Source organism: Sturnira hondurensis, unplaced genomic scaffold (assembly GCF_014824575.4).
Source record: "Sturnira hondurensis isolate 20B ecotype Veracruz unplaced genomic scaffold, ASM1482457v3 Scaffold0003090, whole genome shotgun sequence".
NCBI classification, from domain to species: Eukaryota; Metazoa; Chordata; class Mammalia; order Chiroptera; family Phyllostomidae; genus Sturnira; species Sturnira hondurensis.
Window position 1 is genome coordinate 9,381,131 of NW_028075721.1, and position 26,711 is coordinate 9,407,841.

Genomic DNA, 26,711 nt, shown 5'->3' on the forward strand with positions numbered 1-26,711 from the left:
GAGAATTAACAGCAATCTAGAATCAGCTGTGCTCTGCACACCGGGCAGCGCTTACCTGAATGTCCGTGTCCTTCACGGGCTCGAGAGGCTCGAAGGTGGTGGCCGCGCTCAGGCTCTCCAAGCGCTGGGAGATGTGGGAGATGTCGAGTCCCCGAGACCCAAGGAGAACCGACCTATGTGAGGACACAGGACAGGGAGGGAAGAGTAGGATTAGGACAGCAAGCTTCATATCACACCAGCGAGTATTTTCTATCCAAGATTTCCTACACGCTGCCTAGACACTTTTACATGGTCGCCTTATACCTTTCCATAAAGATGCACCAGCTGAAATAACAGACCCAACATCGCATCTGAGAGGAAGTTCTGACTGTGCCTGAATTAGAGTAAGAGATTTGTCAAGAACGACATGAGAGTGTATCAGTAAAACAACAGGCCAGACTGCTGCAAACATTTTCCAGGAAAGAAGATCAGGAGACCGAAGATATTCTCAATCCTCATTTCATAGATGGGGGACTGAGGTGCAGGAAGGTTAACCAACCAATGTGAAGACTCGGAGACAGGAAAGAAAGAGCAGACCCAGTCGAGCTCTGCTCTCAGCCGCCCGCCTCTCTTTACCCAGGCAAACCCAGGTAACAGAGAACCACGAAACTTTGGTCCAAGCTGTATCCGTTAGCTGCGGAAGCCAGCGCTCCACGGCACCTCTTCCAACACCAATCAGGTGCCACGTACTTCGAGCTCCCAGTCCAATAATACAGGAGGATGCCACCCGACTAATACATGTTTTTGAAGAGAGATGGGAATAACACAGCGAGCTTCATCTCTACCTATCTGAGGCAATGTAACAGTGGAAGAAATGTTTTTAAAAATCACAGTCTTACTGATATCTGGAATACTTTCTGAAAAAAGAAACTCAAGGGATTTAGATTGTTTAGACTGTTGCTTTTGGGTTATGACTTAGCATCTGACAATCCCGCTGACAGAATCTGTGCGCATTCTGAGTAGCTTAGAAGATGCTAGACCACTGGGCAGCAGTAGTAACCCTGACACCTGTGCGTGTGGCACCCAAAACTTCCAATCCTGAGCAGACCGACCAGAGAAGAGAAAGGACCTGCCACGTTTACTCCTGTCCTGCCAAGCACTGCAGAAACCGATGGTGTGCACTCAGAGGGCTCCCCGCTGTAGAACTCTGACTCCTCCAGGTACACGTCCAATGAGCTCCATCCTGGGGCCAGATGATCCCGCCTCTCCCTCCTAACAATCCTTACAGCTAATGCAGGCTCCCTGCCCCGGCTGCTCCTCAGAATCACCCGGGCACCTTTCCTCCCAAGGATTCTGACTGGTGCTGGGTGATGGCCTGGTAACCCCCTCCTTCCCTTTTCACAACAGCTTTCCTGAGGTATAATTCACATACCACACAACTCAGCCATTTAAAAAGCGTAATTCAGTAAGCTTTAGTGTATTCACAGAGTTATGCAACTATCACCACAATCAATTTCAGAACATTTTCATCACCCCCCACCTATCGGCAGTCACTCCCCCTCCCCGGTCCCCCAGGCAAACACCAATCTACTTTCTATCTGTGTAAATGAGCCTTTTCTAAACACTGCGCATAAATGAAATGATACAGTGTGTACTCTTCGGTGACAGGCTTCTTTCAGTGAGCATAATGTCCCCCAGGTCCATCCACATCGAATGGCGTCTCAGTGGTTAACTGTTTTTATTGCCAAATAGTATTCCATTGTACGGATACGCCTCATGTCATCTACCAGCTCATCAGCTGAGGGACATCCGGGTTGTTTCTACTTTTCAGCTCATGTGAATACTGCTGAACACTTGTGTACAAGATTTTGTGTAGACAGTTGTCCTCATCTCTGTTGGGTACACACCCAGGAGTGGAATTGCTGGGCTGTATGGCAATTCTGTATCGAACCTGTTTTCCAAAGCGGCTACAGCACTCTATACCCCACCCATAGGGTATGAGAGTTTCCGCTTTTCCCACATTCTTGTCGATACATGTTACTGCCTATCCTTTTGATTACGGCTCTCTGTGTGTGTGTGCGTGTGTGCACATGTGTGTGCATGAAGTGGTATGTTACTGTGGTTCTGATTCGCATTTCCCTGATGACTGGGATGCTGAGCATCTTTTCATTTGCTTCCTGGAAATGTATCTATCTGCTTTGGAAAAATGTCTACTCTGATCTTTTGCTCACTTTTAAATTGGGCTGTCTTTTTATTTTTGAGTTGTGAGAATTTTTTTTTACATATTCTGGATAAAAGTACCTTCTCAGATGTATAATTTGCAAATATTTTCTCCCATTCTGTGGGTTCTGCTCTTACTTTCTTGATGGAGTCCTTTAAAGCACACAAATTTTTTGTTTTGTTTTGTTTTGTTTTAATCAGTACAGAGGTCTTTTATTCTTGCTTTGGTTTCATACCCAACCAGGCTCTCCCTAACCTAAGGTCAAGGGGATTCACAGTGCGCTTTGTTGTATGAGTTTTAAACTTTTAGCCCTTACACTTAGGTCTGCGTTCCACTCTGGGTTCAGGTATCTGACTCCATCCTCTGTGTGCAGACATCCAACAGCAGGTGTCGAAAAGACACCGAATGGCCGTGGCTCTCTCGTTGGAAATGAGCTGATCACAGACACAGGGGTTTGCTACAGGACTCACAACTCTGTGCACCTCATCTGTGTGTCTGTCCCCACACCAGCACCCTGGGCCTGACAGCTGCCTTTGTAGGAAGGTTTGAAATTGGAGGCATCAGTCCTCCAACTTTCTTCTGCTTTTTAAAATATTGTTTGAGCTACTCTAGGTCCCTCGAATTTCCATATGGATTTTAGGGCCAACTTGTCAATTTCTACAAAACAACACAACGGGTGGGACTTCAACAGGCACTACACTGAATCTACAGACGAACTGGGGGCAGTAACGTGTCGATGGTTCTAAGTCTTTTGCTCTGGGTGGTTGGCAGACAACGGAGTAAGAAGACGCTGTACTATGGAACTATCCAAATGCAATCTGTAGAATGTCATCAACCAAAGTTAGCCCAATAAACTTGAGTTTAAAAAATTAAGTCTTCTGATTCAGGAACATGGGATTTCTTTCACCTGCTTTCCTAAATGAATGAAGGCACTATACACTTTTCTCCAGCGTGCATTTTCACTTACCCTGACAGCACGGGCCGGAGTCATTCCGCGGGCGCACGTGCTCTCATCCCTTCCTGCCCCTGAGAAGTTCTCCACTACACAGACGTTCCACACTGAGCCAACCAGTCCGCTCCGGGGCATGTATGTTTCCAATACCTTCTACTGTAAATAACGAGTGTCCTCGTGCATGCATCATTTTCTAGTTTTGCCAGTGCAGCTTTGGGATAGACCCCGGGAGTAGGGTGGCTGGGTTAAAGGAAAATTCACCAAGTACAGCCACATTCTGTCTCACGGCCACTGTAATTCCACGTGAGTGGTGGGAGTGATGTGATGTGGTGAGTGATGTCCCCAGTGCCCGGTGGTTTTAAGGTGTACCAGTGATGAGGACCCTGGCAGTTAAGGGTGAGCTCTCAGAATTGCCAGAAGAAAAAAGTCACCTCAATGGCTGGAGCAGAAACTGTGCAGAAGCCCCAATTGGGGGGCGGGGCAGGGAGGGAGGACCGACAGCGTGGGTCCCAGAAACCTCCAGCTTCTAAGGGTGGGAAAACCCAGAGGTCTCCCGCCCTCTGCCAAACCCCAATGTCAGTAAACCAAGCAGCTTCTCCTGAGCAAAGAGCCACAGGGGGGAACCAAACACTCCAGTTCCAGGAAAGTAAAAGAAGAGCTGTTCAGGGACCCGCGGGGCGCGGAAAAAACACCCGGGGCTCTGCGTGCCAGTTCCACCTGTCACTGCCTGAAAATCTGAGACACCTCACCTGTCCAAGCACCACTTCTCTGTCAAATGTGGACAGAACTGTCTGCCTCGCCCACCTCTCGGGCTTGTGAAGACCACTGGCCGGAAGAGTGCCTGTAATGATCCTTCAAATCCTGAAGAGTGCCCACAAACATGCGGGAGTCTCAGTGACCAAGCTGGACTGGAATGCTGGCTTGGCCACCTGCTAGCTGACACTCCTCATTTATACAAGGGAGATAACAACACTTATTTCACAGGGTTATTTTAAGAAGAAATTATTATATAAGGCATGTAAAGTGCTTGGCACAGGGCCTCACAAATAATAGTGCTTGAAAAGGTAGCTTAGTAGTATTAGCATGAGCAGAGTTATGATTTGGCGTGTGACTTGGGACAAACAAATGTGCATTGACTTGCTTTGCACGAACACGGAGAACAGTGTGAACGAACAAGCAACTAAGGACATGGCTGCCATGGACTATAAAATGAGGGAGAAGGAGTGGTCGCTGGCTGTTCCCCTGGACATTCTGGGTGGCGTGGCTTCTGGGTTTGAGTGGGAAAACCCAGTGAGGCCTCCCTGACGGGAGAAGGAAGGTACAACTGCTTGCGGGGGGCGTCACAGCTACGGATGACACTCTGCGTCCCAACGTGCAAGGCGCACGTGGGCATCCAATTCATTCCGTCGTTCACACCAGGAGTCAGCGAACTTCTTCCCAAAGGCCGACAGGAACCACTTCAGGCCACCCAGGGGTCACAGGCGCGAGGGCTCGACACTCAGCCCCGCGGCCGTGGCAGCACAGACAGCACATGATGCGCAGGCCGAGCTCCCACGCAGCCCCCGCGGGCTCGTGGGCCACAGCCCACCGACCCCCTGCGAACACCTTTACACAGGTGACGTGTACCCTTCTCCACATGCAAAAGAAATCGGACAATTTAAAAATACTGGACACACAGAAACAAATAGCTGTCAAATCTATTCCCTAAAATGAAAACCCAACAAAGTGCATTGAAACAAATGCATCCAGCACAAAACAATTCAATCTGAAACCTCTAATCTACTTCTAATTAAAATCTTAAAGACAGAATTTTCTTTCAAAATTTCCCTCGTGGAAGAAAGAAATCCCCCACTCAGTCGTCTCTGCTCTCCTCGCCCTGCACCGAAACACTCACAGCACACATCACTGCTCGGCTGTCGAGAGGGTGGAAAAGTACAGCCGTCAGCCCGGGGTCTCTTCTGCAGCACCCGCCCCACCCTATACCCATTCTTCCAACATTCCAACTTCCTCCTCCCTCAAATAATGAATTTAAGGCAGAAAAAGATGAGAAAGAATGGAAATTTACAAGAAAGAGAGCATGACTGTTAACTGTTACCAGGAAAACATTTTCCCTTTTTGCTCTTAATAGGCTGTAAAGCTGATGCAATTGAATTATAACTATAGCAACTCAGCTGGCATCACGGTCCTTCGGCTCCAGCAGCATCCGTGCACCCGAGCACAGAGCCTGCAACTCAAGACCGGCGGGGTGGCGGGGGGGTGCTACAGGCTACAGGGGCAGCGGTGAGGGGCCCGAAGGGAGGGCAAGGTGGCAGTAATGGATGTCCGGGGCGCTGGGGCGCTGGGCGGGCAGCAGCTGGCTGCGGGTGCTTGCAAGGCTGCAGAGCTGACAACTCCTGCCGGGGTTCCTCTGACCCACCTCTACCAGACCAACAGCACCAAAACTAACTAGGACTGTCTTTACAAATAAACTTCTGGGGAGGCCTACAGAAGAATTCCTACAACACAATGCCTCAGAGGAGCAGCCAGAAGATTCAGCTTTCAAGATTAGCTGGAAAAAGAATGTAGCCTTTGTACTCACTCCCCGGACATTTGTTACATGCCCAAAACAATGTACCCATGTCAACGTCAGCACTTCGGCCCTTCTCAAGTTCAATTCTGAACTGGACCATTGTCCACATCTCCCACACAGAATCTCAGTGACTTTCCAGACCCACCAAGGTCACCATTAACGGCACTCCTCGACCTTCCCGTGATCCTTCCATTCCAGCTGAGGGAGGGTGTGCTCTGGGGCCGGCCCTCTGGGCGTCAGGCCTGGCTCCCCACTCACCAGCTGTGTGATCTGAGAACCACTTGCCCTCTCTGAGCCCCAGCCGCTCAGCTGCAATAAGGGGACAACAACCTTAACCCTGGCCGAGAGGCTGAGGCACAGTAAGTAATCAGTACATCATACTTCTTATGGAAAGCAGCAAGGTTTTCTTCCTGCCTTCCAAAATTAGAAGTGCCTTGAGGGAAAGGACCATGTCTAATGAATGGCCGGGGCCCCGGAGCTTGCCCAGGCCTGGCACCGTTGTGGCACCAACGGCCCGTCTCTGCCGTGTGGCAGCCACCAGGTGGCCGGCATCAGCGCCTCTGCAGCCGCACTCCCTGGCGCTCACCCACCTTCCGTGCTGCACTCTCTGGGGGCACGGCGCTGCCAAGGCCTCCGGGAGGCGGCCTACGGATTCGCTGACAGTGAGCAGACCACCATCCCTCACCTGGACGGCTTCTCGCCACTGACCACGCAGCAACTTCTCCCAAGTGCTCTTAAACTCTGCTCATCGCCGAGTGCTCTAACACGGACCTGCGTGGCCCACAGTGACTAATACACACACGGGAGCCATCACAACCCCACAGTCAGTGACCCCAGGCGGGAACCACTGTCCCTGGTTTCTGCATGACAAAACTCTCCATGTCCTCCCCTCCTGGCCACCTTTGCTTGTGACAGGGCTCACAGCTTGGTCAGACGGGCTGGAAAGCCCGGGCAGGGAGACCAAGCGAGGCTGCTGGCCTGCTTACACGACGCTCTGAGTCCAAACCCAAGACAGGAAAGAAGCAACGGATCTTGCCTCCCCACCAGTACTCACGCCTTGACATCTGCTGTCTCCTGGGACGTGCGTGTGAGGGTGCGGGAACGCAGGCGCTCGCCCGCCTGCTGGATCTCCTGCAGGTTCCGCTCCACATGGGGAAGCTCTGAGATGCCCTCGGTCTCGGCGGCAAGCTGCTCGGCTTGCTGCAGGAGCTCACCAAACCCCTCAGTGTCCATCGGAGGCACGGGTCCTACAGCGGGAGGAAAACGGGAAAGACAGGCTTCAACCGCCACCTGAATCCGTTACAAGCTTAACGAAACAACAGGACTTTTTGTAAACAGACAGGAGACAGCTCATCAACAAGGGCTCTTTTCCTGAACAGAGCCTAAGAACGGGCCTGATAGAGAAAACGAACCAGACTATGAAGAAACAGATCATTTCTGTCCAGACTGACAGTCCCAAAACTGTTTTCTGCCACCAGAACAAATGCAAAGGTACTAAGCCACAGACCAGGGCTCCTGCCTCCTCCCCGAGGCTCGAGGCTGACAAGGAAAACGGGAGCGGCGATGGCAACCTCCGGGAGGCTGTAAGAGCGACCACCCTCCACCTCCCATTTCTCCACCTGTCTCGGTAATGACACGCCGCTGCCTGCAGGGTGCTGGGCGATTCATAAGGCCCTCATCTCAGGATCCTCCTGAGCAGACCGGAGAGGCAGCTCCAGGCCATGGAGCTCAGTTCTATGCCCGGAATAGCCCCCACTGCAAAGCAGCTGAACCAAGACCTGAAGAAGGCGGGTCCAGGGACCAACTCCATGTTATTCTCACTACCTGCTCCTCCACTAAAGTAAAAGACAGTCTCTTCAAATTCAGGTCCAAGTCTCCACGCACATGTCGTTTAGCTTACGAGGTGACTCAGAGCAGAGATGTGTGTCTGCTTGTTGTGACACGCAGATATTAGACTTAATTGTAAATGTACCCACTACTTGTAGAAATACAGCAGCTACTAATATAGTGATATACAGGGTGCGGTACAAATAACGCCCCTTCTTTATTACCTAAAAATCTTTTGTTACAAAATCATAAGCACACAATTCTGTAACATATCACACTCAAGCACACCACATGACATTTTAGGTGAAATGTTCAAATTGTGTCCACCATGTGCAAGTCATTCACATACCCTGCCAACCACACTCCATGGTGTCACTTCTGCCGGACCCTGAAAAGAGCAGCTGGCTTCTAGACCACGAACCCAGCAACACCGTGTCTCTCCACCGGTGGACCAAGAAAAGCCCTATGAACAGAGCCAGCATTCCAGAGATGTTTTGTATTTACAAAGACAGAAACACACACTGTACTGCCCTTGTGTAAGCTTCTGGACCAAGACAGTGTTAACCCCTCCCACTACGTAAATCAAGAAGATAAACAGTATCACCATCGTCATTAATTTTTTTTAATCGCTAAAAAGCTAACAAAATTACTCATTTAAAAATAACAAAATTCCTTACATAGCAGCTCTTGGTGATGATACTTCTCCAGTTTGTTTTAAACCCATGGCCTCCACTGCGCCTCTGAGACCGGCTGGTCTAGGCCTGTGGTCACAGCATCCATACCGCACGCGGCTCAGCAAGGATGCGCTGGTTGGTGTTCAAAGGCCACGGTCACCACCATGAATCCACAGCAGGAGGACAAGAACTTGTTCAAGTGAACGTTAAAGAACGTTAACTTTAAAGGCAGGGCCACAGGGTTAAAACAAAAATGGCTCAGCTGGAATCAACGCTGAAACACACTGGTGTTCTTTCTGAAGTGCTGAGCTGGTTTCAGTCTTTAGACAGTCACGCGCACAATAACTCGACCTGCAGTTTCCAGTAATCGTGGCCTTTTCCCCTTCTGTTTTAACCCAGGAAAATCAGACTCCAACTGGCAATCCCCACCTGGGGAGAAGGGCACGGCCGAGAGGGGAAGGTATTCTCCGGACAGAAAGAGGAGTGTTTCTGAGTAACGCTCCTGACTGATGGGGAGAACGCTCCTCCTCAGAAACCTGCAAGGTCAAAGACATTCTACCACCGGAAACACGGTCTCGCACCAGATGGGAAGCTGCCTCCTCCCTGGGGTCTTTTCACTCTAAGACACACTCAGAGGCAGGGCCCCACGTCTCACGTGCCCTACCCACACGGAGGTTCAGAGTGCCGAGCCAGAGTACAACTACTAAAGGCAAACCGCAGCCATGATTTACTCTCCCACGGTCCGATAAACAAGACTTCGTGAAGTTATCCAAAGAACTATTTGACCATAGCAAAAAGAAAGCCTGCATCTCTAAACAGCACCCTAAATTTAATGCCCTGAACTGAGTGTTAACCTTTGCCTACGGAACTGGCTCCTTGGCCTCCTCAGTGTGGAGACGACATTACTCAGCTGCTTCGGCCCAAATCCTTGAAGGCCCAAATCCTTGAAGGCCGACATGACTCACACTCCACCCCCACATCCAACCGGCCAACGGAGCCTTCAAACCCACCTTCAAAATGTACCCCGAACCTGCCTCTGCCCACTACCTCTGCCATGTGAGTCACTGTCACCTCTTCCCTGACCTGCTCACCCCTCACCGCCTACAGTCTGTTCTCTGTTCTCAACCGCACACCCAGTGACCCTTTTCAAGCTGGGCCACACCCCTCCTCTGCTCGAACCTCTTAGGCAGAGCGAAGCTCCGCAGAGGAGGCCCCCACCTCCTCTGACCTCCCAGACTCATCTTGAGCCCTGCGCCCCTTCCTGGCCTGGGCTGCAGCCATGCTGCGGCCCCCCTCGGCCTGCTGACAGACAGGCACGTTCCCACCCTAGGGTCCCTGTAGGCCCTGTCTCCTCTACCTGGATCACTCCTCTCAGACATGCTCAGGACAGTTCCCTATCTCTGTTTCAGCTAAGCTGTCACCTTGCCTTTGATGACAACCTAGAACAAAATACTCAAGGGTGCCACCTGCAAGCACCCCTAGTCCTCCCCCACCCCTCTCACTGTCTGTCACCTCTGCTAAACGCACCTGCGTGAGGACACGGATTTGTCTGTCTGTCTGGTTCACTGATGTCCCCTCAGTGCCAAGAACAGTGCCTGGCACACAGTAGGGAGTCATTTGTTGAATGAACGGGAGGAGTTCTGTTCCTCCGCTTGTGGGTCTGTTCTTTTCAAAGCTTCCTGCACTCCCCTGCCAAATCAGCACCCACTGGCAAGCAAAGACCAGAGCAAAAACATTCCCTTCCGACTACCAACTGACACTTCACATTTCTGAGGCTGCAGAGCATACGGCAGAGGCAGTACAAATGGTGTGATTTCAGATCACGCCCGGTCCAGACTAGCGCTTCCCCTCTGTGTACCCAGACAAAGCCCGGCAGAATTTCAGAACAGCCTGGTTTTCAGGCGGATGGAACTCCAAACACATACAGAAAGAAATTTGCCACATAACTTCAGAGTCGAAAATAAACTTGTTCCACTTCTCTAAGATATATATATATAAATAAAATGGCGTATTCAAGAAATACTGATCTATCCTGCATTATACGTAAATCAACCAATGGAAGTTAAATTACAAAAAAGTTATTAAAGTTTCCAAATCTCTACTTCCATGTAGTCATCACTCCATTTCACTAAAATGTTTTAATCTGTGGTTAATTTTTTATCAATTTAAGGGCAATTTATCCCCTCTGCAAAATACATAACAAATTAGCCATAAAATATAGGGGCCAAGCCAACCAAATATCAATTTTGACCCAAGATACCTCAAATTGATCGTGAAAGTAACCTCACTAGCTCTGACCAACGGAAAGAACTACGAGGGTGGAGGTGGGAGAGGGGTGAAGTGTAAGTTTTGTGTCCCAAAAAATCTGCACAGGACACACGCAGAGACTGGACACCAGCCGTACTGTGGGGAGCTCCAGAGGAGGGAGCCAGGAAGAAGCTGGCCAACTCGTGGAAGTGGGAGGGGAACAGTCAATCAGCAAAACTGGGCTGGATTCAAGAAGGCCAGCGGAGACAGGCTCCCAGCACTAGGAGTCCCCTGTCAGCTGTGACTGAGCCTGAAGCCTCTGGGAACACCCACAGGGGCTTCGAAGAAGCCATCGCAGGGCACCAGGGCCCTGGGCAACGGTGCTCTCTGGCACCACCTGCTGGGCGTCCTACTGAGCCTCCACACACCTCTTCAACCACCAGGGCAACAGAAAGCCTCAAAACACGGGGCAAATTCACCACTGCAGTCCCAGTCCCCTTGCAGGGTGGTGATAAAGGGAGACCTGAGGTGGGGGGAGTGATTTTCTGTTTTTGTGTTTTAATCTGGGTGCCACTTAACAGTGTGTTTGTTCAACTTGAGAAAATCCATTGAGCTAGACTCAAAGGGGAGGGCGATGGGGACGGAGCTGGTCCCCAGAAAGACCAGGTGCTTGGAGGGCTGGGATTTCTGGTCACCAGAAAGAGGCCTGGTGCTTGGAGGTGCTTGGAGGGAGGGATTTCCAGCCCCCCAGACTCTGGGCGGGGAAGAGGGCTGCATATTAAGCTCTATAAAAACTCCTCACCAATGAGATGTGATGTGCTTCTGGGTGGTGGATGCTTCCACATGCTGGAAGGCTGACGCACACGAGTTCCATGGGGACAGAAGCTCCAGCGCTCCGGCCCCTTCCAGGCTCCCCTTATGTGTCTCTTTATTTGGCGGTCCGTGTAGGTCCTCTAGTAAACTGGTAAACACAGGTAAATGTCTCCGAGTTCTGTGTCCTGCTCTAGCCGACTACCTGGACCTCCGATCTGCAGCCAGTAGGCTGGAAGTACAGGTGACGACGTGAACTCGGCGACTGGCTTCGGCGAGCACAGTCTTGCGGGACAGAACCCATGTTTGATGCTGTCTCCGCTTAGTGTTCGCATTGAGTTAAGTTGTAGGACACCCAGCTGGTGTCCAGGGAGTCTGAGCGTGGCTTGCTGTGTGGCAAACCCACACACGTGGTGTCAGAAGCAAGGCAGTGTCGCAGCGGAGGGGTATGAGAGGGCAGGAAGGGTACTGTTCCCTCACAGGAAGACACTCAGCTTCCAGTCAACAGGCTGAGCCGTTCTGGACCATTTTAAATCAGCACACTCACAGAACGGCCCCCCCAGCATTTTGCAGGTGATCTCTTCGTCTCTTAGACACTTATCCTATCATTACCTTATCTTGTTTTCTTTTTTAAATTTTTTATTTATTGATGTTAGAGGGGAGAGAAATATCGAGTTGTTGTTCCACTTATTTATGTATTCACTGGTTGATTCCTGTACGTGCCCTGATGGAACCTGTGACCTTGGTGTACCAGGATCACTGGCTCTCGGACCAACTGAGCACCTGGCCTGGGCTTGTTTCTTTTCCTTTAAAGCATCAGCCGCAAGTAGACTTGCCCAGAGCTTTGTGGATTCCCAAGCTGCAGAACTACTGGGTGCTCTGAAGACCACTGGGTCATCCCAGAAATGGCTGTTACCTGTTTTCCTTACTGAAGCCTATGTCACTTCTAGGATATAGTCCCCACAACTCGCGCCTTAGGGCCACAGAGCTGGCAGAAAACAGAGGGAAGTATGAAAGGGCCTCCTAGCCATCCGTCCTAGACCCGTCTACCAAACTCTCTCCCAGCTTCTAGTCTTTGAGACCAGTCACCTAGGCCAAGGGTCAGCAACCTTCTCGGGGGAGGGGTGACGGTGAGCATGTCGGGCTTCGTGGGCCGGTCCCTAGCTACCCCTCGAGTCTCCCTGAAAGTGGGTAACATGTAAACAAAGGAGGGTGGCTGCCCGCCAGCAAAACTTTGATTATGGCCACTCAAATGTGACTTTCACGTCATACTCACGTGTCGTGAAACAGTCTCCTTTGAATCTTTCCAGTGATTTCTAAAGATGTAACAACTCTTCTGAGCCTCTCTGGCCCCTGGGTTGTAGCTTGCCAAGGGCATCTGAGCCAGACCTGGTGAGCAAATCCCGGCTGCCTGCTCGCCGTGGGCACAGAGCTCCAGAGCTCCCGTCCATCCCCAGGCCTCCGTGGTGACCACAGGAAGAGGGAACGAGCGACACGACAGGCCTGCCATCGTTCCCCTGCTCTCCTGACACTGTTTATTTGAAGAGCGTATTTAGGAGAAGAAGTATGTTTTATAAATGATGAAATCTGCCCAGTACATGCTCTTTTGACCTAACACACAGAATTCTAGATGCACCTCCCGGTCCTTTTCAAGCACAACGCAACATATTAAACCACATGAATTTTTCTTTTTCCTCATCACCCACAATCCAAACACCCCAGTTGTCCAAGAAACACAAAGGCCTGAGAAAGAGATGAAAAATAAAGGCAAGGCCATCTGTTAAAGGAATCTCAAGATTCACCCATCTGCATGAAAAAACACTACTTTCCTGCAGAATTTCAATATATTCCGACAGTACTCATTACCACTCACCGTGAATCTAACTCTATCACACACCCAAACATCACCTGAACCAAACGCACAGTCAGCAGTGCGGTGATTTTTTGGATGTTGCCTGAAAGGGGAATTTCACACACATCCGAGGAAATTAACTTGTCCTGTTATGTTTGCCTTTTTTCTTTAAAATGTACAACTAACAATGTTATCCCTTTTTCAGTTATTCTTAAAAGTTTTAATATGACAACAGAACAAATCCAAAAAGTATTTTAAATAGAATGGGTAAACAGGAGAAGACTGAATTTTGAACCCACAAGCCTGGTTTGTGTCCAGAGGGCCCCTGACCCCTGGGATGAAATCCAGAATCCTCCTCTCAGTCTCAGCTATGAAAAGATGACGATCCCTACCTACTCAAGAGGTCGATGGCACACAAGACAGTGTTTTATAAACTCCACTGATCTATAGCATTGTAAAAGGCTACACTAGCTTTTTCCCAAAGCTGCCAAGTGGTAACATTTTGTCATTTAATTATATCATGTAGGGTTATTATTATAAATCCAAATTTCCACAGTGAAGGTGGGATTTAAAAGAAATGCAGCATTTAATTTCAAGTGGAAATCTTGCCCTCAAACCTTCTTCTTCTTTTCTTAAATTGGTTTTAGAGAGGGAGAGAGGCAGGGAGGGGACGGGGGGTGGAGAGAGAGAAATGTTGCTGTATTGTTCCACTTATTTATACATTCACTGGTTGCTTCTCCTATGTGCCCTAACCAGGGACAGAACCCACCACCCTGGTGTTACCAAGACGACACTCCAACCAACAGTTACCCAGCCGTGGCTGCCTCAAACCTTCTTATTAATTAAACTATAATGGGATAAAGACACAGAGCCGTGTTCAGTATTCAACACCAAAGATTAATGGGTAGAGCCTGACTCGAGATACCAACGACTGGTTTTGCTCTCCTCTCTTCTTTTGAATACATAAACTATGGTTAGATGACAGATTCATTCCACCCTTTACCGTATCTGCCAGTTGTCCATTACAACCACCAAAAAGAAAATTATATCTGGCCAGACACTATTGTTTCAGAGGCTTCTGGGAAGAGAACAATGATTTTTTAAAAATTGTTACTGGATAATTCTTTATAGTCTTGTAAGACAAAAACAAAGTTAGACCTACTGAAATCATTATTCAGAAGGCAGACGTCCGGAGAAAATAAAGAACTGAAATAGATGACCCTAGACAGAAGAGTTTTGAAGACTGGGTGATTCAGCTCTAGTACTGGCCTGGATGATTCTGTGTCTGCCATCAGGAATGCGTAAGTATCGGCTTTCCTGATGCATAAAACACACTTGTATTATTTCAACTCCAACCAGCAAAGGGAAGTAACCTGACATTACACAGAAACAGAAAGTATCCACGTAGGTTATTTCCTGATAAACTCTCAGCTGTCTTGTCCCGCAGAAGCCAGGCCTGGCGTGGAAACCCAATGAACCCCAACCTGGCCTTGCCTCACATCAGCCCCCTGACTTTGGGGCTGGCCCTCCCCCCTCTCTGGACCCCAGTGCCATTGCCAAGGAATATGAGGAGGCTGGCTCGGATATTTCTAAGGGACTGCTCACCATGAAGAATCTACAAACGTGGGATATTTTAATTCGGTCTTTAAACTCATTTAATGTGTCCTCGAAGGAGCAGCTCCATCTTAGTGGTGATGGAAACTATCTGTATACAGAACCTTAGGAGTGACACTCGCCCCATGTCCAACTGGCACACGACAGATCACCAACTCTGCCTCCAAGAGGTCTTTGGCTCTGGCTTTTCTCTCTAAACCAATGATTCTCAACTGGGGGCAAGTTTGCCTCCCAGGGGTCACTGCCAACATGGAGAGACATTTTTGGTTGTCACAACTGAGAGAGAAGGGCTTTGTACTCCTGACATCTAGCGAGTAGAAGTCATAAGCACTGCTAAACATCCTACAATGCACAGCACAGCCTCCACAACAAAGAATTATCCAGCCCCAAATAACAATAGTGCTGAGTTTGAGAAACCCTCCTGTAAACCAAGGAAGGCTTCTTGTCCTAAGGGCCGGGACACCTAGAAATACATGCAACTTTTTAAAATATAACAAAAGCACTATAGCTTTTATTACAGCCTAACAAAAGTCTGAGCCTCCCCCCCCCAAAAAAACCCACTTAAAGCTGCTGTATATACAATATCAGCCCACCTGGGACTGTTACGGTTACACTCACACCCTGGTGGACCACACAGCAATAGGAAAGCTCCAACTATAGCTACATGGAACAACAGGAATAAATTTCAGACATAACGGTGAGCTAAAGCAGCCAGATACCAGAAAAAGGACATACTGCTTGATTCCATTTATATGAATTTTAAAAACAGAAAAAATACTAATCTGTGGTTCTAGACATCAGAACACCAGTTATTTTTGGGAGGCAATAAGGGAGAGTACAATAGAACTTTCTGGGTGTTGTGGACTGAAACGTATCCCGCAAAAATTGTTATGTTGAGCCCTGACTGGTGTAGCTCAGTGGATGAGTGCAGGCCTGCAAACCAAAGAGTCGCAGGTTTGATTCCCAGTCAGGGCACATGCCTGGGATTGTGGGCCAGGTCCCCAGTAGGGGGCATGCGAGGGGCAGCCACACACTGACGCTTTTCTCCCTCTCTTTCTCCCTCCCTTCCCCTCTCTCTAAAAGTAAATAAATAAAATCATTTTTTTAAAGAAACACCAGGGAGCTTGCTTCCTCGCTTCCCCGTCCCCTGCACGGAGGAAAAGATATGAGTGCAGTGCACAGCGAGCGAGATGGTGCCCACCTACGAACCAGGAAGAGAGCCTTCACCAGAACCTGACCACACGGGCACCCTGATCCTGGGCTTCCAGCCTCAAAAACTGTGCGAACCAAACCTCACTGTTTGAGCCAAACTTCTCTGGTTTATTTTGTCACACCAGCCCGAGCTAACACCCCAGGACACTGGAAATGTTCTACATCGCAATATGGGTGGCGGTCACATGAGGGAATAACTACTTAAAAATGTACTGAACTATACACGGATGGTTTGTTCACAGATACTTTTTAGAAGAAACACCACAAAACACAACATTAGCATACCAAGAAACTTAACTTAGCATTACCGCCCAACAGTGGAGGTAAGAATTGGGACATTTCTACTTCTCATTTTATACCCTTCAGTCTGATTTCTTTTCCATGAGTGTGTGACCCTTTCTAACTCTCAGTAACCTGTTCATTTTTAGATCGCTCTAAACTCCCTGCTCCGGAGTGCTTGTTTCACCCCGCCCCTGAATGCTCAGAGACAATGACTGTCAAATCCACACGCCAGCCTGCTCTTGCCACTCACACCATGACTCTGGGTTTGCTACCCTCCCCTGCTCCTCCAGCTCCGCCCCCTGGACTCTCCTGGGTCCCGTCTCCTTCACATCTGTGCATGACCTGGGCTTGTTTATTTACACATGTGCTCCACTCTCCAGCCTCAGAAACCAAACAGATGCAGACACACTTTAGCTATCTAGTTATTGTACTCTACCGAAAACTCAGGAAACCAAATACTATTCAGATGACATGATACCCCTCGCTCTCCAAACTTCCTATCCAAACTCTCATTACCTAAACAGATTTAGATAGCAAGGGATACTTTTATTTTATTTTTTGGTCTTCACCCAAGGGTATGTTTATCGATTTTAGAGAGAGATGAAGGAAGAGAGAAACATCAATGTGAGACAAACATTGACTATTGGTTGTCTCCCCCACAGCCCTCATCAGGGATCGAACAGCATCCTCAGCATGTGCCCTGACTGGGAATGGAACCTGCAAAGCGTTGGGGTAGGGGGCGTGACACTCTAACCCACTGAACCACCCAGTCAGGGCGATACTTGTATTTTTGCAGTGTCTGCATTTACTTTTCTCCCTTTTCCCCAGCTTTCTTGAGATTTAATTGATAACACATGTTCACTCGGAGTTCCCTATCAACCACCTTAGTGGAGATAAAATTAAGTAAGCAGCTGGATGCAGGTTGAGAGGCCCAAACGGGAGATATAAACATGAGATGTTAGCTTAATATACGGCTATTTTAAAACTGAGCCTCGATGAGATCACCATGAAAGAAAATATCCCAAACACAATTGCACAAAGAATAGAGTTGAAAGAAAGAAAAGGTACGATGCCCAAGGACACACTCTCAGGCCTCTCAGAAGGAATACAAATGGCGATCCTTGCTTGCCGAAAGCCATTTTGGTTAGGCAAACACACACCTCCTTCTCACACCTGCAGAGAGGCAAACCCAGACCAGCGACTCGGTCAACGAGTCCTCCACACTTTGACCAAAGACCCCTGCGGTCGGCTCAGTAACTTTGAAAAAGTGACCCCATAATCTCAAGTATTGCCTTTGCAGAAGATGGGGTGGTACGAACCCAGAGAAAGTTCGAGCCACCTCCCAGTTCTCATCACTAGCACCTCCCTGGATGGGGAGGAGCATTCCGAGGGATGCGGTAGGGGAGACTACAGGTCGGGAGAGGCTCAGGGGGTCGTCACGGTCGCCTCCAGACACGGTGCACTTCCCAGGGTCAGGCACACAGCCTGGGCGTGGTGGAGTGCAGTGTGGGGGGCGGCGCCGACCCGGTAGGTGGGCTCGCGGGGGGTGGGGCAGGGGCGTGGCGCGTCGCGCTACGTTGGTGAGTTGGGACAAAGCTCCATCTTCAGAAAGAGGGCAGACAGGAGGCACTCTCCGTACGCAGCCCGACGCTCTACCGGGGCATTTAGACCTGGAGTTGCGTCGCCGGCGTCAGCCGGGCGATCCCGTCTGCCACGAGGCCATCGGGAAGCGTGAGCAGCATGACTCCCGGCGTGGGGACCCAGCTCCGCCCAGCCTCGGAATCCCTGGGTTCAAGGACAAGCGCCGGGGCCCCAAGGACTCTGCCAGAGACAGCCTTACCGAGCAATACAGCGGTCTACACCACCCAGGTCCGGGCTAGAGAACGCGGCTGCTGCTTCTCGCGCCGCTCGCCGGCGCTTCCTGATTGGCCGAGACCGGCCGCTCCCAGGAGCCCCCGCGCAGCGCGCCGCCAAATGAACTTTATGGAGACCCGTGGAGGAAGACAAGGACAAGGGCGGGGCTGGGGGCGGGGCCCGCGTCGGAGCTATCACTCCCGGCAAGCCCGCGGCCACAGCTCTTGACCCTCCACGTGGTTAGAGACGGCGCTGCCAGGAGAAAGTGATTCCACAATTACTTACGTGGATTTCTTAGCCTTTATTGAACGCCACCCTAGTGGCAGGCACTAATCTAGGTGTTGAGGGTACAGCGACAACTACGACAGAAAATATCCCGGCCCTAAGAGAGTTCGCAGGCTAGTGGGGGAAGCAAAATATGATCAATAGCTGCCAGTTTGTAAGGAGGGCTGGGACGAAAAAAGCAGGGTGATGGAAGGAGAGTGCCGATATGATCAGGGAAGGCCTCTGAGGAGGTGACGTCTGAGCTGAAACATTGAATGATAAAGGGTCAGCCTTGCAAAATCTTGGCTTTAGAACATTCCAAGCAGAGGGAACAGAGTGAAGGCTCCACGGGGAAACAAGTTTCGTGTATAAGGAATAGAAGGAAGAGGAGAATGACTGGCAGAGGATGAGCAAGGACAGGTGGGGTAAGACTCATACCTGGCTGAGTTTCTTTATCGTGGACCGACATCATCTTCTTACTTGTAATTTTTCCCACCACTGTTCATCCCCCATCCCCACGCTCTCATTCTCCCCTCCCCCACTGAGACATCCAGTCACCTCTGTACAAAATTCAGTTCAGTTCATATTGGACTTTTTTTTCCTATTGCAATAGTATATTAATGATTAAAATAAGCCCATACTACTTTATTTAGTGCTTAGCTTTGTTTTTCTTAACACTTCACACCAAGGGGGGGTTTCGGGTTCTTTATAAATGATGGGTGCTGATGGACAATATGCATGAGGATGGCCTTTGTCCTAAAGCTATCAGATGCTTATTTAGATCCTGCTGTAGTCAGACAATATCTGAGCTTTTATACATAACCTTACATTCGAGTAGTGTTTTATAATTTTATGTTGCTTTTTTCCTTTAGGTAAAGAATGTTTTTTAATTTCTTTTTTTTTTAAAGATTTTATTTGTCTATTTAGAGAGAGGGAAAGGGAGGGAGAAAGAGAGGGAGAGAAACATCAATGTGTGGTTGCCTCTGAAGTGCCCCCTACTGGGTGCCTGGCCTGCAACCCAGGCATGTGCCCTGACTGGGAATCAAACCAGCAAACCTTTGGTTCGCAGGCCCACGCTCAATCCACTGAGCTACGCCAGCCAGGGTGGTAAAGAAGAATTTTAAGGACAAATACTCATAAACTATTGCCAAATGAAAAATCAGAACATTTGCCTTTTAAAGCTGAATATTTCCACATCATAAAAACCAGCAATTCCACTCCTAGATTCATACCCAAAAGAAACTTTAAAAAAAGATTTTATTTACTTTTAGAAAGAAGGGAAAGGAGAGAAAGGGGGGGGGAAGAAACGTGGATAAGAGAGAAACATGGATTGGTTGCCTCTCCTACACACCCAGACTGGATACAAATGTTCCCTGACTGGGAATCAAACTGGCGCCCCTGCGCTTTGTGGGATGATGACTAACCAACTGACCCACACTGGTCAGGGCCCAAAAGAAACTCTTACACATGTGCACCAGGAAATATGAGTAAGAGTCTTAATAGCACAGTTCACAACAGCAAAACAAAACAATAAATAAATCAAATGTCCATGAACACAAAATAGATAAATTGTAGGTATTATCACAATGAAATATTACACAGCAGTGGAAAATATGTGAGCTAATAGCCACAAAAATAACATGGATGAATCTTAGAAATAATGTTAAAAGGAAAAGGCAAGTACCAGAAGACTATATAGTATAGTATAAACTCAATTTTTCTAATTAACTTAAAAAGCAAGTAAAACCAAACAATGTATTGCTTATTTGTAGATGCATAACTAGAAAACATTGGAATAATAAATGGGGAGTTTAAGATTGTAATTATCGCCCTGGCTGGCGTAGCTCAGTGGATTGAGCGCGGGCCTGCGAACCAGACGATCGCGGTTCGATTCCCAGTCAGGGCACATGCCTGGGTTGCAGGCCAGGTCCCGGCAGGAAACACACCAGAGGCAACCACACATTGATGTTTTCTCTCCCTCTTTCCTTCCCTTTCTCTCTAAAGATAAATAAATAAAATCTTTAAAAAAAAGATTGTAATTATCTNTAACTAGAAAACATTGGAATAATAAATGGGGAGTTTAAGATTGTAATTATCGTCCTGGCTGGTGTAGCTCAGTGGATTGAGCGCGGGCCTGCGAACCAGACGATCACGGTTCGATTCCCAGTCAGGGCACATGCCTGGGTTGCAGGCCAGGTCCCGGCAGGAAACACACCAGAGGCAACCACACATTGATGTTTTCTCTCCCTCTTTCCTTCCCTTTCTCTCTAAAGATAAATAAATAAAATCTTTAAAAAAAAGATTGTAATTATCTCCAGGGGAGAAAAAGGGTCATGGGTAGGACCCCATGAGAAGATGTAAGATCTTGGATATGTTCCACTTCTAGGGGTAGGTAGTTGTTTCATAGGCATTAATTACATTATTATTTGTTATTATATATTATAAATAAATTCTTTTATATGTATAAAATAGTACCTTATACAATTTAAAAATGCCCAAGAGGAGGAAAAGGCAGAACAGTATAACTAGAATTTCAGCAGCGCCAGAACAGCGGTTATTTTGAAAGGCAGGGTTGTTGACTAGGAAGGGAAGTGAGAGAATCTTCTGAGGTCTGTTAATGTTCTCTTTTTTAATCTGGATGCTGGGTGCATGGATGTATCCATTCTTTTAAAACTCCCTGAAGTTCACATTTAAGATTTGTGCACGTTACCACACATATATTATTCATTATACTAAAATGAAAATGTGAACTATTCCCATTCCTACCCTGTGGAATATTAACTATTTTTGCTCTCCAGAACTCACATCACTTCTCCTCCCTCCGCTGTTTGGGCTCTGGAACCTGTACTTCTTTAGTTTTCCCCACAGTCCCCGGCGCGGGGTCCGTGGAAGGAAAGCAAGACATAGTTCTTGAGTGACAGTCAGAATCCGGTTCTGTGACCATCCCTCTCTGGAGCTGCGGCTGCCAGAGATGGGTTCTCCGTGGGCGGCAGCAAATTACATAAAGCTTTGTGAAGTGTGGCTGAGCGATCAGCGGTAGTCCCTCAAAGTCATTAAAAGCTTAAAAAGGAAGCTACTTACTTTGCACTCCAGATGGGCGTGATTTCAGCCACACAAAAGGTGACTTGGCATTGCCGGGCATTGCACGTAGGCTCTCTCTGGAACGCAAGCTGCTGTTAATTAATTGGTCGGCTTCACCAGCAGTCCTGTGCCCGGGATGCTGAGAGCAAATCCGGGCTCAGTGGAGGAATGCTGGGATCGTTTGGGGGAGCAGGCAGGTCGTTGGAGCTCCGAATCACCTAAATTAGCCTAACTAAGAAGGAAGGTTATTATCTAACCTAATGAGAGGTGCGGTGGTAGGATGTCGGCTTGGTCAATTCAGTAGCTCCCAGTCACCAGAGACTCAGATCTTCTTCCCGCCCCTCGGATCTGCTGGCCTCAGGGTGGACACCGTCTTCGGGGAGTAAAGATGGTTCTGGTCGAAGGCGGTAGACGGCTCCGATGCTATAACATGGGTCATCATCTTAGGGTCATTGTCATAGCTCCTGACAGGTGACATTTGAAGATCTCCAGCTGGGATCTGTTCAGGAATAGGCTAAATAAGTACACAAATGCATGAAGACCACAGCAATCATTCGCTGAGTGCTCCCTGCGTGCAATACCCCATACTAGAGTCTACACGGTGTTTCTCATTCAACCCTCACAACGACCCTTTGAACGAGATGTTATTCACAGCCCCATTTTACAGATGCAAGAAATGAGGCTAGAGGGGGTAAGTGGCTTACTTAAAACCATGTGGTAAGCCCAGGAGGGGACGATGATTCAGACATGACTCCAGACCCCACATTAATCCCTGCAGTATCTCATCTCTCCTAACCATAATGACAATAATACCCCCTACACTGTAGAGAGCGCTACAATTTAATGGTGACAAGCATGGCCAAGGCGTAGAGGTGGTAGGTAGAGTTCCCACATACTGCTAAGGGGACTATGAATGTATACAACCACTTTGGAAAAACAGCAATTTCTTTAAAAAGTTAAACTCACAGCTACCCTATGACCCTGCCATTCCACTCACAGGTATTTACCTGCGAGAAATAAAAACCTTCCCACGAAAACCCTTGTACAAAAAAAAAAATGCTCATGGCGGCTGTATTCAGAATAACCCCAACCCAGAAACAACTCAGGTGGCCATCTGCAGGAGGAGGAGTAAAGTCTGGTCTAGCCATACAATGGATCTCTGTTCAGCAACGACAGGGAATGAACTACTGATGAATGGAACTCAAAAGCCACTACGACAACAGGAAGATGTAAAGGGACACCTACTACGTCATTCTGTTCCTATCAAATTCAAGAACAGGCAAAGTTAATCTAGAGCTGGTGGAGGAAGTACGGACTGGGAAGGAAGCCACGGAATTTTTCAGAGTGCCAGAAATAGCCTATACCTTGATCTCTCGTGGCAATGCATATGTGAAAGTTTATTGAGAGGTACACTTAAGACGTGTGCCCTTTCCTGGATGAAATGAATCCCCAATAAAAAGATCGATAATCTTCAAATTAAGAACAGTGGTTTGCATCTAATAATATCACACTTGAACCTTCCAATAACCAGGGGTAGGAAGGGCAGGGCTGATTATCGTCACATAGCCTGTGGGGAGACTGAATTTAGGGAGGATTAAGTGACTTAAGGTGACACAGGACAGTGGGGCGGGGCAGGGCCTGCACACAAGTTTGCTGATGGCAAAGACCAGTGTTCTTAGGCCAAAAAGCCTCAGAGGTGAACTTAGGAGCCTCCTTGGACCGTACTAAGAGCTACCCAGTGAAGTCCTTAGATGGAATTTCCTGCCAGCTCTCCCACTTGGAACTGGAAGGAACCCCACGTTCTCACTAATCAGCATCAGCCGGCTATCAGATGACATTGTGAAGGTGCTAGGCTTGCATAAACATCTGGTTGTTTTATTTGTTATGAAACATACTGACTGTGGAGTGAAAAAAAAACACCCCCCACATCCTATACATCTCTCCATTGCTGCTGTTCAAAAACCGCTTTGCTGACATCTATCCACTCTGTTTATGTCAGAGGGTGTGACTCGTCACTGATGCTGAATTTGCCAAAAAGAAAGTGAATCTGATTGACAGGGTCCCAGGGTTTCTCTCTTCCTTGCACATGTCCCAGATGTTAAAAAAAAAAAAGCTGGAAGGCTTATCTGTGGGTGCAAAGTGTACTGAAGGCACTGGGGGTGGGTGTCGGGGGACGGGGGTATGGCTTTGGTTTCTGTAGAAACTTTGCCTTTAAGAGACCCCATCTTCTTGACTGGTTCCAATTACCCTCTGTTTTCAGTGGCAGCCTTTCAATGGAGCCATCTGCTTTGAGGCCCATCTGTCGGGGTCTCTGCTGTGGTTGATTATTAAACGTATTTGCAGCTGGAGATTCAGGAGAGGGGGGAAAAAACTTCAAATGACAAATGACACACGGAGAATGTCCCCAAGAGGGAAAGCAGAAGACAGAAGCAGACTCCCAGTTATCCCCACTCTTGGAAATCCGAGGACTTAACCCTTCTCTGAAAACCCTGGAGAAAATGGTCAGCAAACAAGTATGGTAATGAGTAAGGGATGGGGTGGCTGTGAGGATTCCCACCGTTCATTCTCGACCCACCCCCACCTTTTTAAAGGCTTTATTTATTTATTTTGAGAGAGAGAGAGAGACATGCCTGCAAGAGAGAAACATTGATCGCAACCCAGGCATGTGCCCTGCCCAGGAATGAACCCACGACCTTTCACCTATGGGGGACAATGACCAACCAATCCGACCACACCAGTCAGGGCTCATCCTCCCTTTTTTTGATGACAATACCTAGAGCGCCCCAGTTCATGATGGGGAGATTACCCCTTTCACATTGCGGTTACTCTTGTAGGGATAGTAATAATCTACCACGAAGTGTTGTTCTAAGAATTAAATTAGTTAATACCTGTTAAGGGCTTAGAGCAGTCTTGTGTATAGTAGGCACTCAGTAAGTGTGAACTGTTCTTATTTCTGGCAAGGCCTGTTGCCACAATACTCTGGAATAAGTAGACTTCTCAGACCCACCAGAACAAAGTTGCCAGGTGCTCCCGACCCCACCCCTAGGCAGCACAGGCCATTGTAATTGAGTCTCTCACCCGGCTGGAAGCCCTGAGGGCAGCTGCGTGGCGCGTTCCCCCCTACATCCACCAGGGAGCGCTCTGTCAGCATTAGTTGTAAAAGATCCTGCAAGACCTGCCCTCCAGGGGGTTCTCAGAATGGAGACTCCAGCCCCCAATTACGCTGGAAGGCAGAGCCTGAATTTCTCAGGTAGAACTGGCACCCCTGCACTTGGACCAAACTGACATAACGGCGTAGCCGGGCAGGGCCAGCTTCTGTGTGAGGCCCTGTCTCCGTGGTCAGTGTTTCTGTAACATCGCTGGACAGGGGACGCATTTCCTGAAACTGCTTATCCTGCCTTGGCTTATTTCACCAGCCAGCAACATTTAGGGAGGACCCATTGCAATCTATTTTCTCAAAAAGGGGTCTCTGCTCCCGGCCTTCCGTGCATCTTCTTGGCTGAGCATCTGTGTGCAGGGCGCTATTCTGGGCTCTGGGAGTGGCCCCCAGCGACATGCCCAGTAAGCAGCAGGACAGGGCTTGCTCCCAGGCCTTCAGAGGCCACATCTGACACTGCCCCCAGAACCATCGATGATTAAGTGCTTGTTTTTATTAAAGCCGTTGTAGGAAATCCCTGTTCGTTTCTTGACACTTATTCTGCTCTGGGGTTGTTTTGAAATCCAGGGTGATTCCTCTCTACCTGCTCCTCACCATTCTCATTTCATCTTTGACTGAAAGAACCTTAAGGTAATGAGCAGAGGAAATGAAATATAGGTCAGATCTCAGCTGTGCCTGTGAAAACAAGATGTGAGATCGCTTTATGGCTTCCTAGGCTGAGTAAAAATGATTGAACAACTTTTACCCTAATTACATGACATTTTTACAGAATGGCTTATAAGTGGTTTCCTTGAAATAATGCCCTTATTTCCAAAGAAAGAGATTTTTAATTAGCAAGTTTGCCTCACCTGACTTGCTTCTTATGTACACACCCTGCTGGGCACTGTCTGCAGGAAGCAAGAATGTTTCCATTAAGAAAGTTCCTGCCCTCGTGGGGGGTGCATCCTGTTAGGGGAGACACACAAAATGTCAAATATAAACACAGGGGGCGTTAGGAAGAGAATGAAGTTGGAAAGTAGGCTGGGGTGAGCTTCTGAGGTGGAGGGGGTGAGTGAAGACCAGAAGGAGGTGAGGAGGGGAGCCACCGACTGCCTCTAAGGCACAGGGAATGGAAGGTGCAAAGGCCCTGAGGCAGAGCATTCTTAATGGTTCTGAGGAACAGGACTAGGCAAATGTAGCTGAAGGGAGGTAGGGCCTTATGAGCCAATGTCAGGACTTTGGCTTCTACTCCAAGAGAAACGATGAGCCGGGGGGTGGGGGTGGGGGGTTGAATCAGAGGAGTGACATGTTCTCCCAGAATGCATCTGGGTGGTGTGTAGAGAACAGACCACAGTTCTGGCTGCACTCCCTTGAATTCCCTCAAAGCTTCTTGAACCATCATCAGTATCACTATTAAATATTATACATATTAATAACAGTTGCGGCTCCTGATTTCTGCCCAAGAGTGACCTCTGAATAACCATCATATCTGGGCCGAGATGGACAGTACGAAGCACAAGCCTGGAAACTGAGTCTCAGGGATATTCGCCATCCTCAAGGTCAGCCAGAACTACAAGTTACCATAGCAACAGGTGACACTCAAGTTCCCAGACCTCCTTGCTGTGAACAGTCTCGGGTGGAGGAGGGGGCCCAACCTTGGGTCTATGACATCACTTTGTTTATTTCTAATGTCAGACAAATTTGGAAAACAGTGTCTTAGTACAAGACATCTTCAGTTTATGGTACCCTAATGTGGAGTAATTATCCTCAAGTGTACTGAAAAATTCTCAAAAAAGTCTTCACCAAATGACCGGAAATGTACTTGGTCAAAAATTATAAAGTCCAAAAGGTGGGAAAGGCTGTGAGCTGAGAACTGCTTTCTAGCATCTGAGGACAACAAGTCTGGGGGTCTTAACCTTTTGATGCAGGTTGGTTGTCACCTGACACTGAATGGGGCGGCGGGGGCGGAGGGAGAAACAGCTTGCAATAAGTAAAATGACCACGAGGTGGCAGTACACACCAAAAATTGAAGTCAAGCTTTTCGCAGATTTGAACAGAAGAGCTGGGATCTACAGCACCTGGAGAGGGAATACTTGGAGTTCTAGGTAACCATATTTCACTAAGGCTGCTGATTTTT

At 48.4% G+C, this 26,711-nt stretch overlaps 1 protein-coding gene across 2 annotated transcripts in view; it reads right to left on the reverse strand.

Annotated features, from left to right (window-relative positions):
- Positions 1 to 18,191, reverse strand: part of NUP93 (nucleoporin 93) — an 84,850-nt gene extending 66,659 nt beyond the window's left edge. For both annotated transcript variants that reach the window (XM_037041675.1, XM_037041674.1), the window contains exons 1-3: positions 18,080 to 18,191; positions 6,776 to 6,968; positions 56 to 173 (exon numbers count right to left, since the gene is read on the reverse strand). In XM_037041675.1, coding sequence (XP_036897570.1) covers positions 56 to 173; positions 6,776 to 6,954 — 297 coding nt within the window. In that variant the 5' untranslated portion in view covers positions 6,955 to 6,968; positions 18,080 to 18,191. The remainder of the gene's footprint in view (positions 1 to 55; positions 174 to 6,775; positions 6,969 to 18,079) is intronic.
- Positions 18,192 to 26,711: the final 8,520 nt, after the last annotated feature.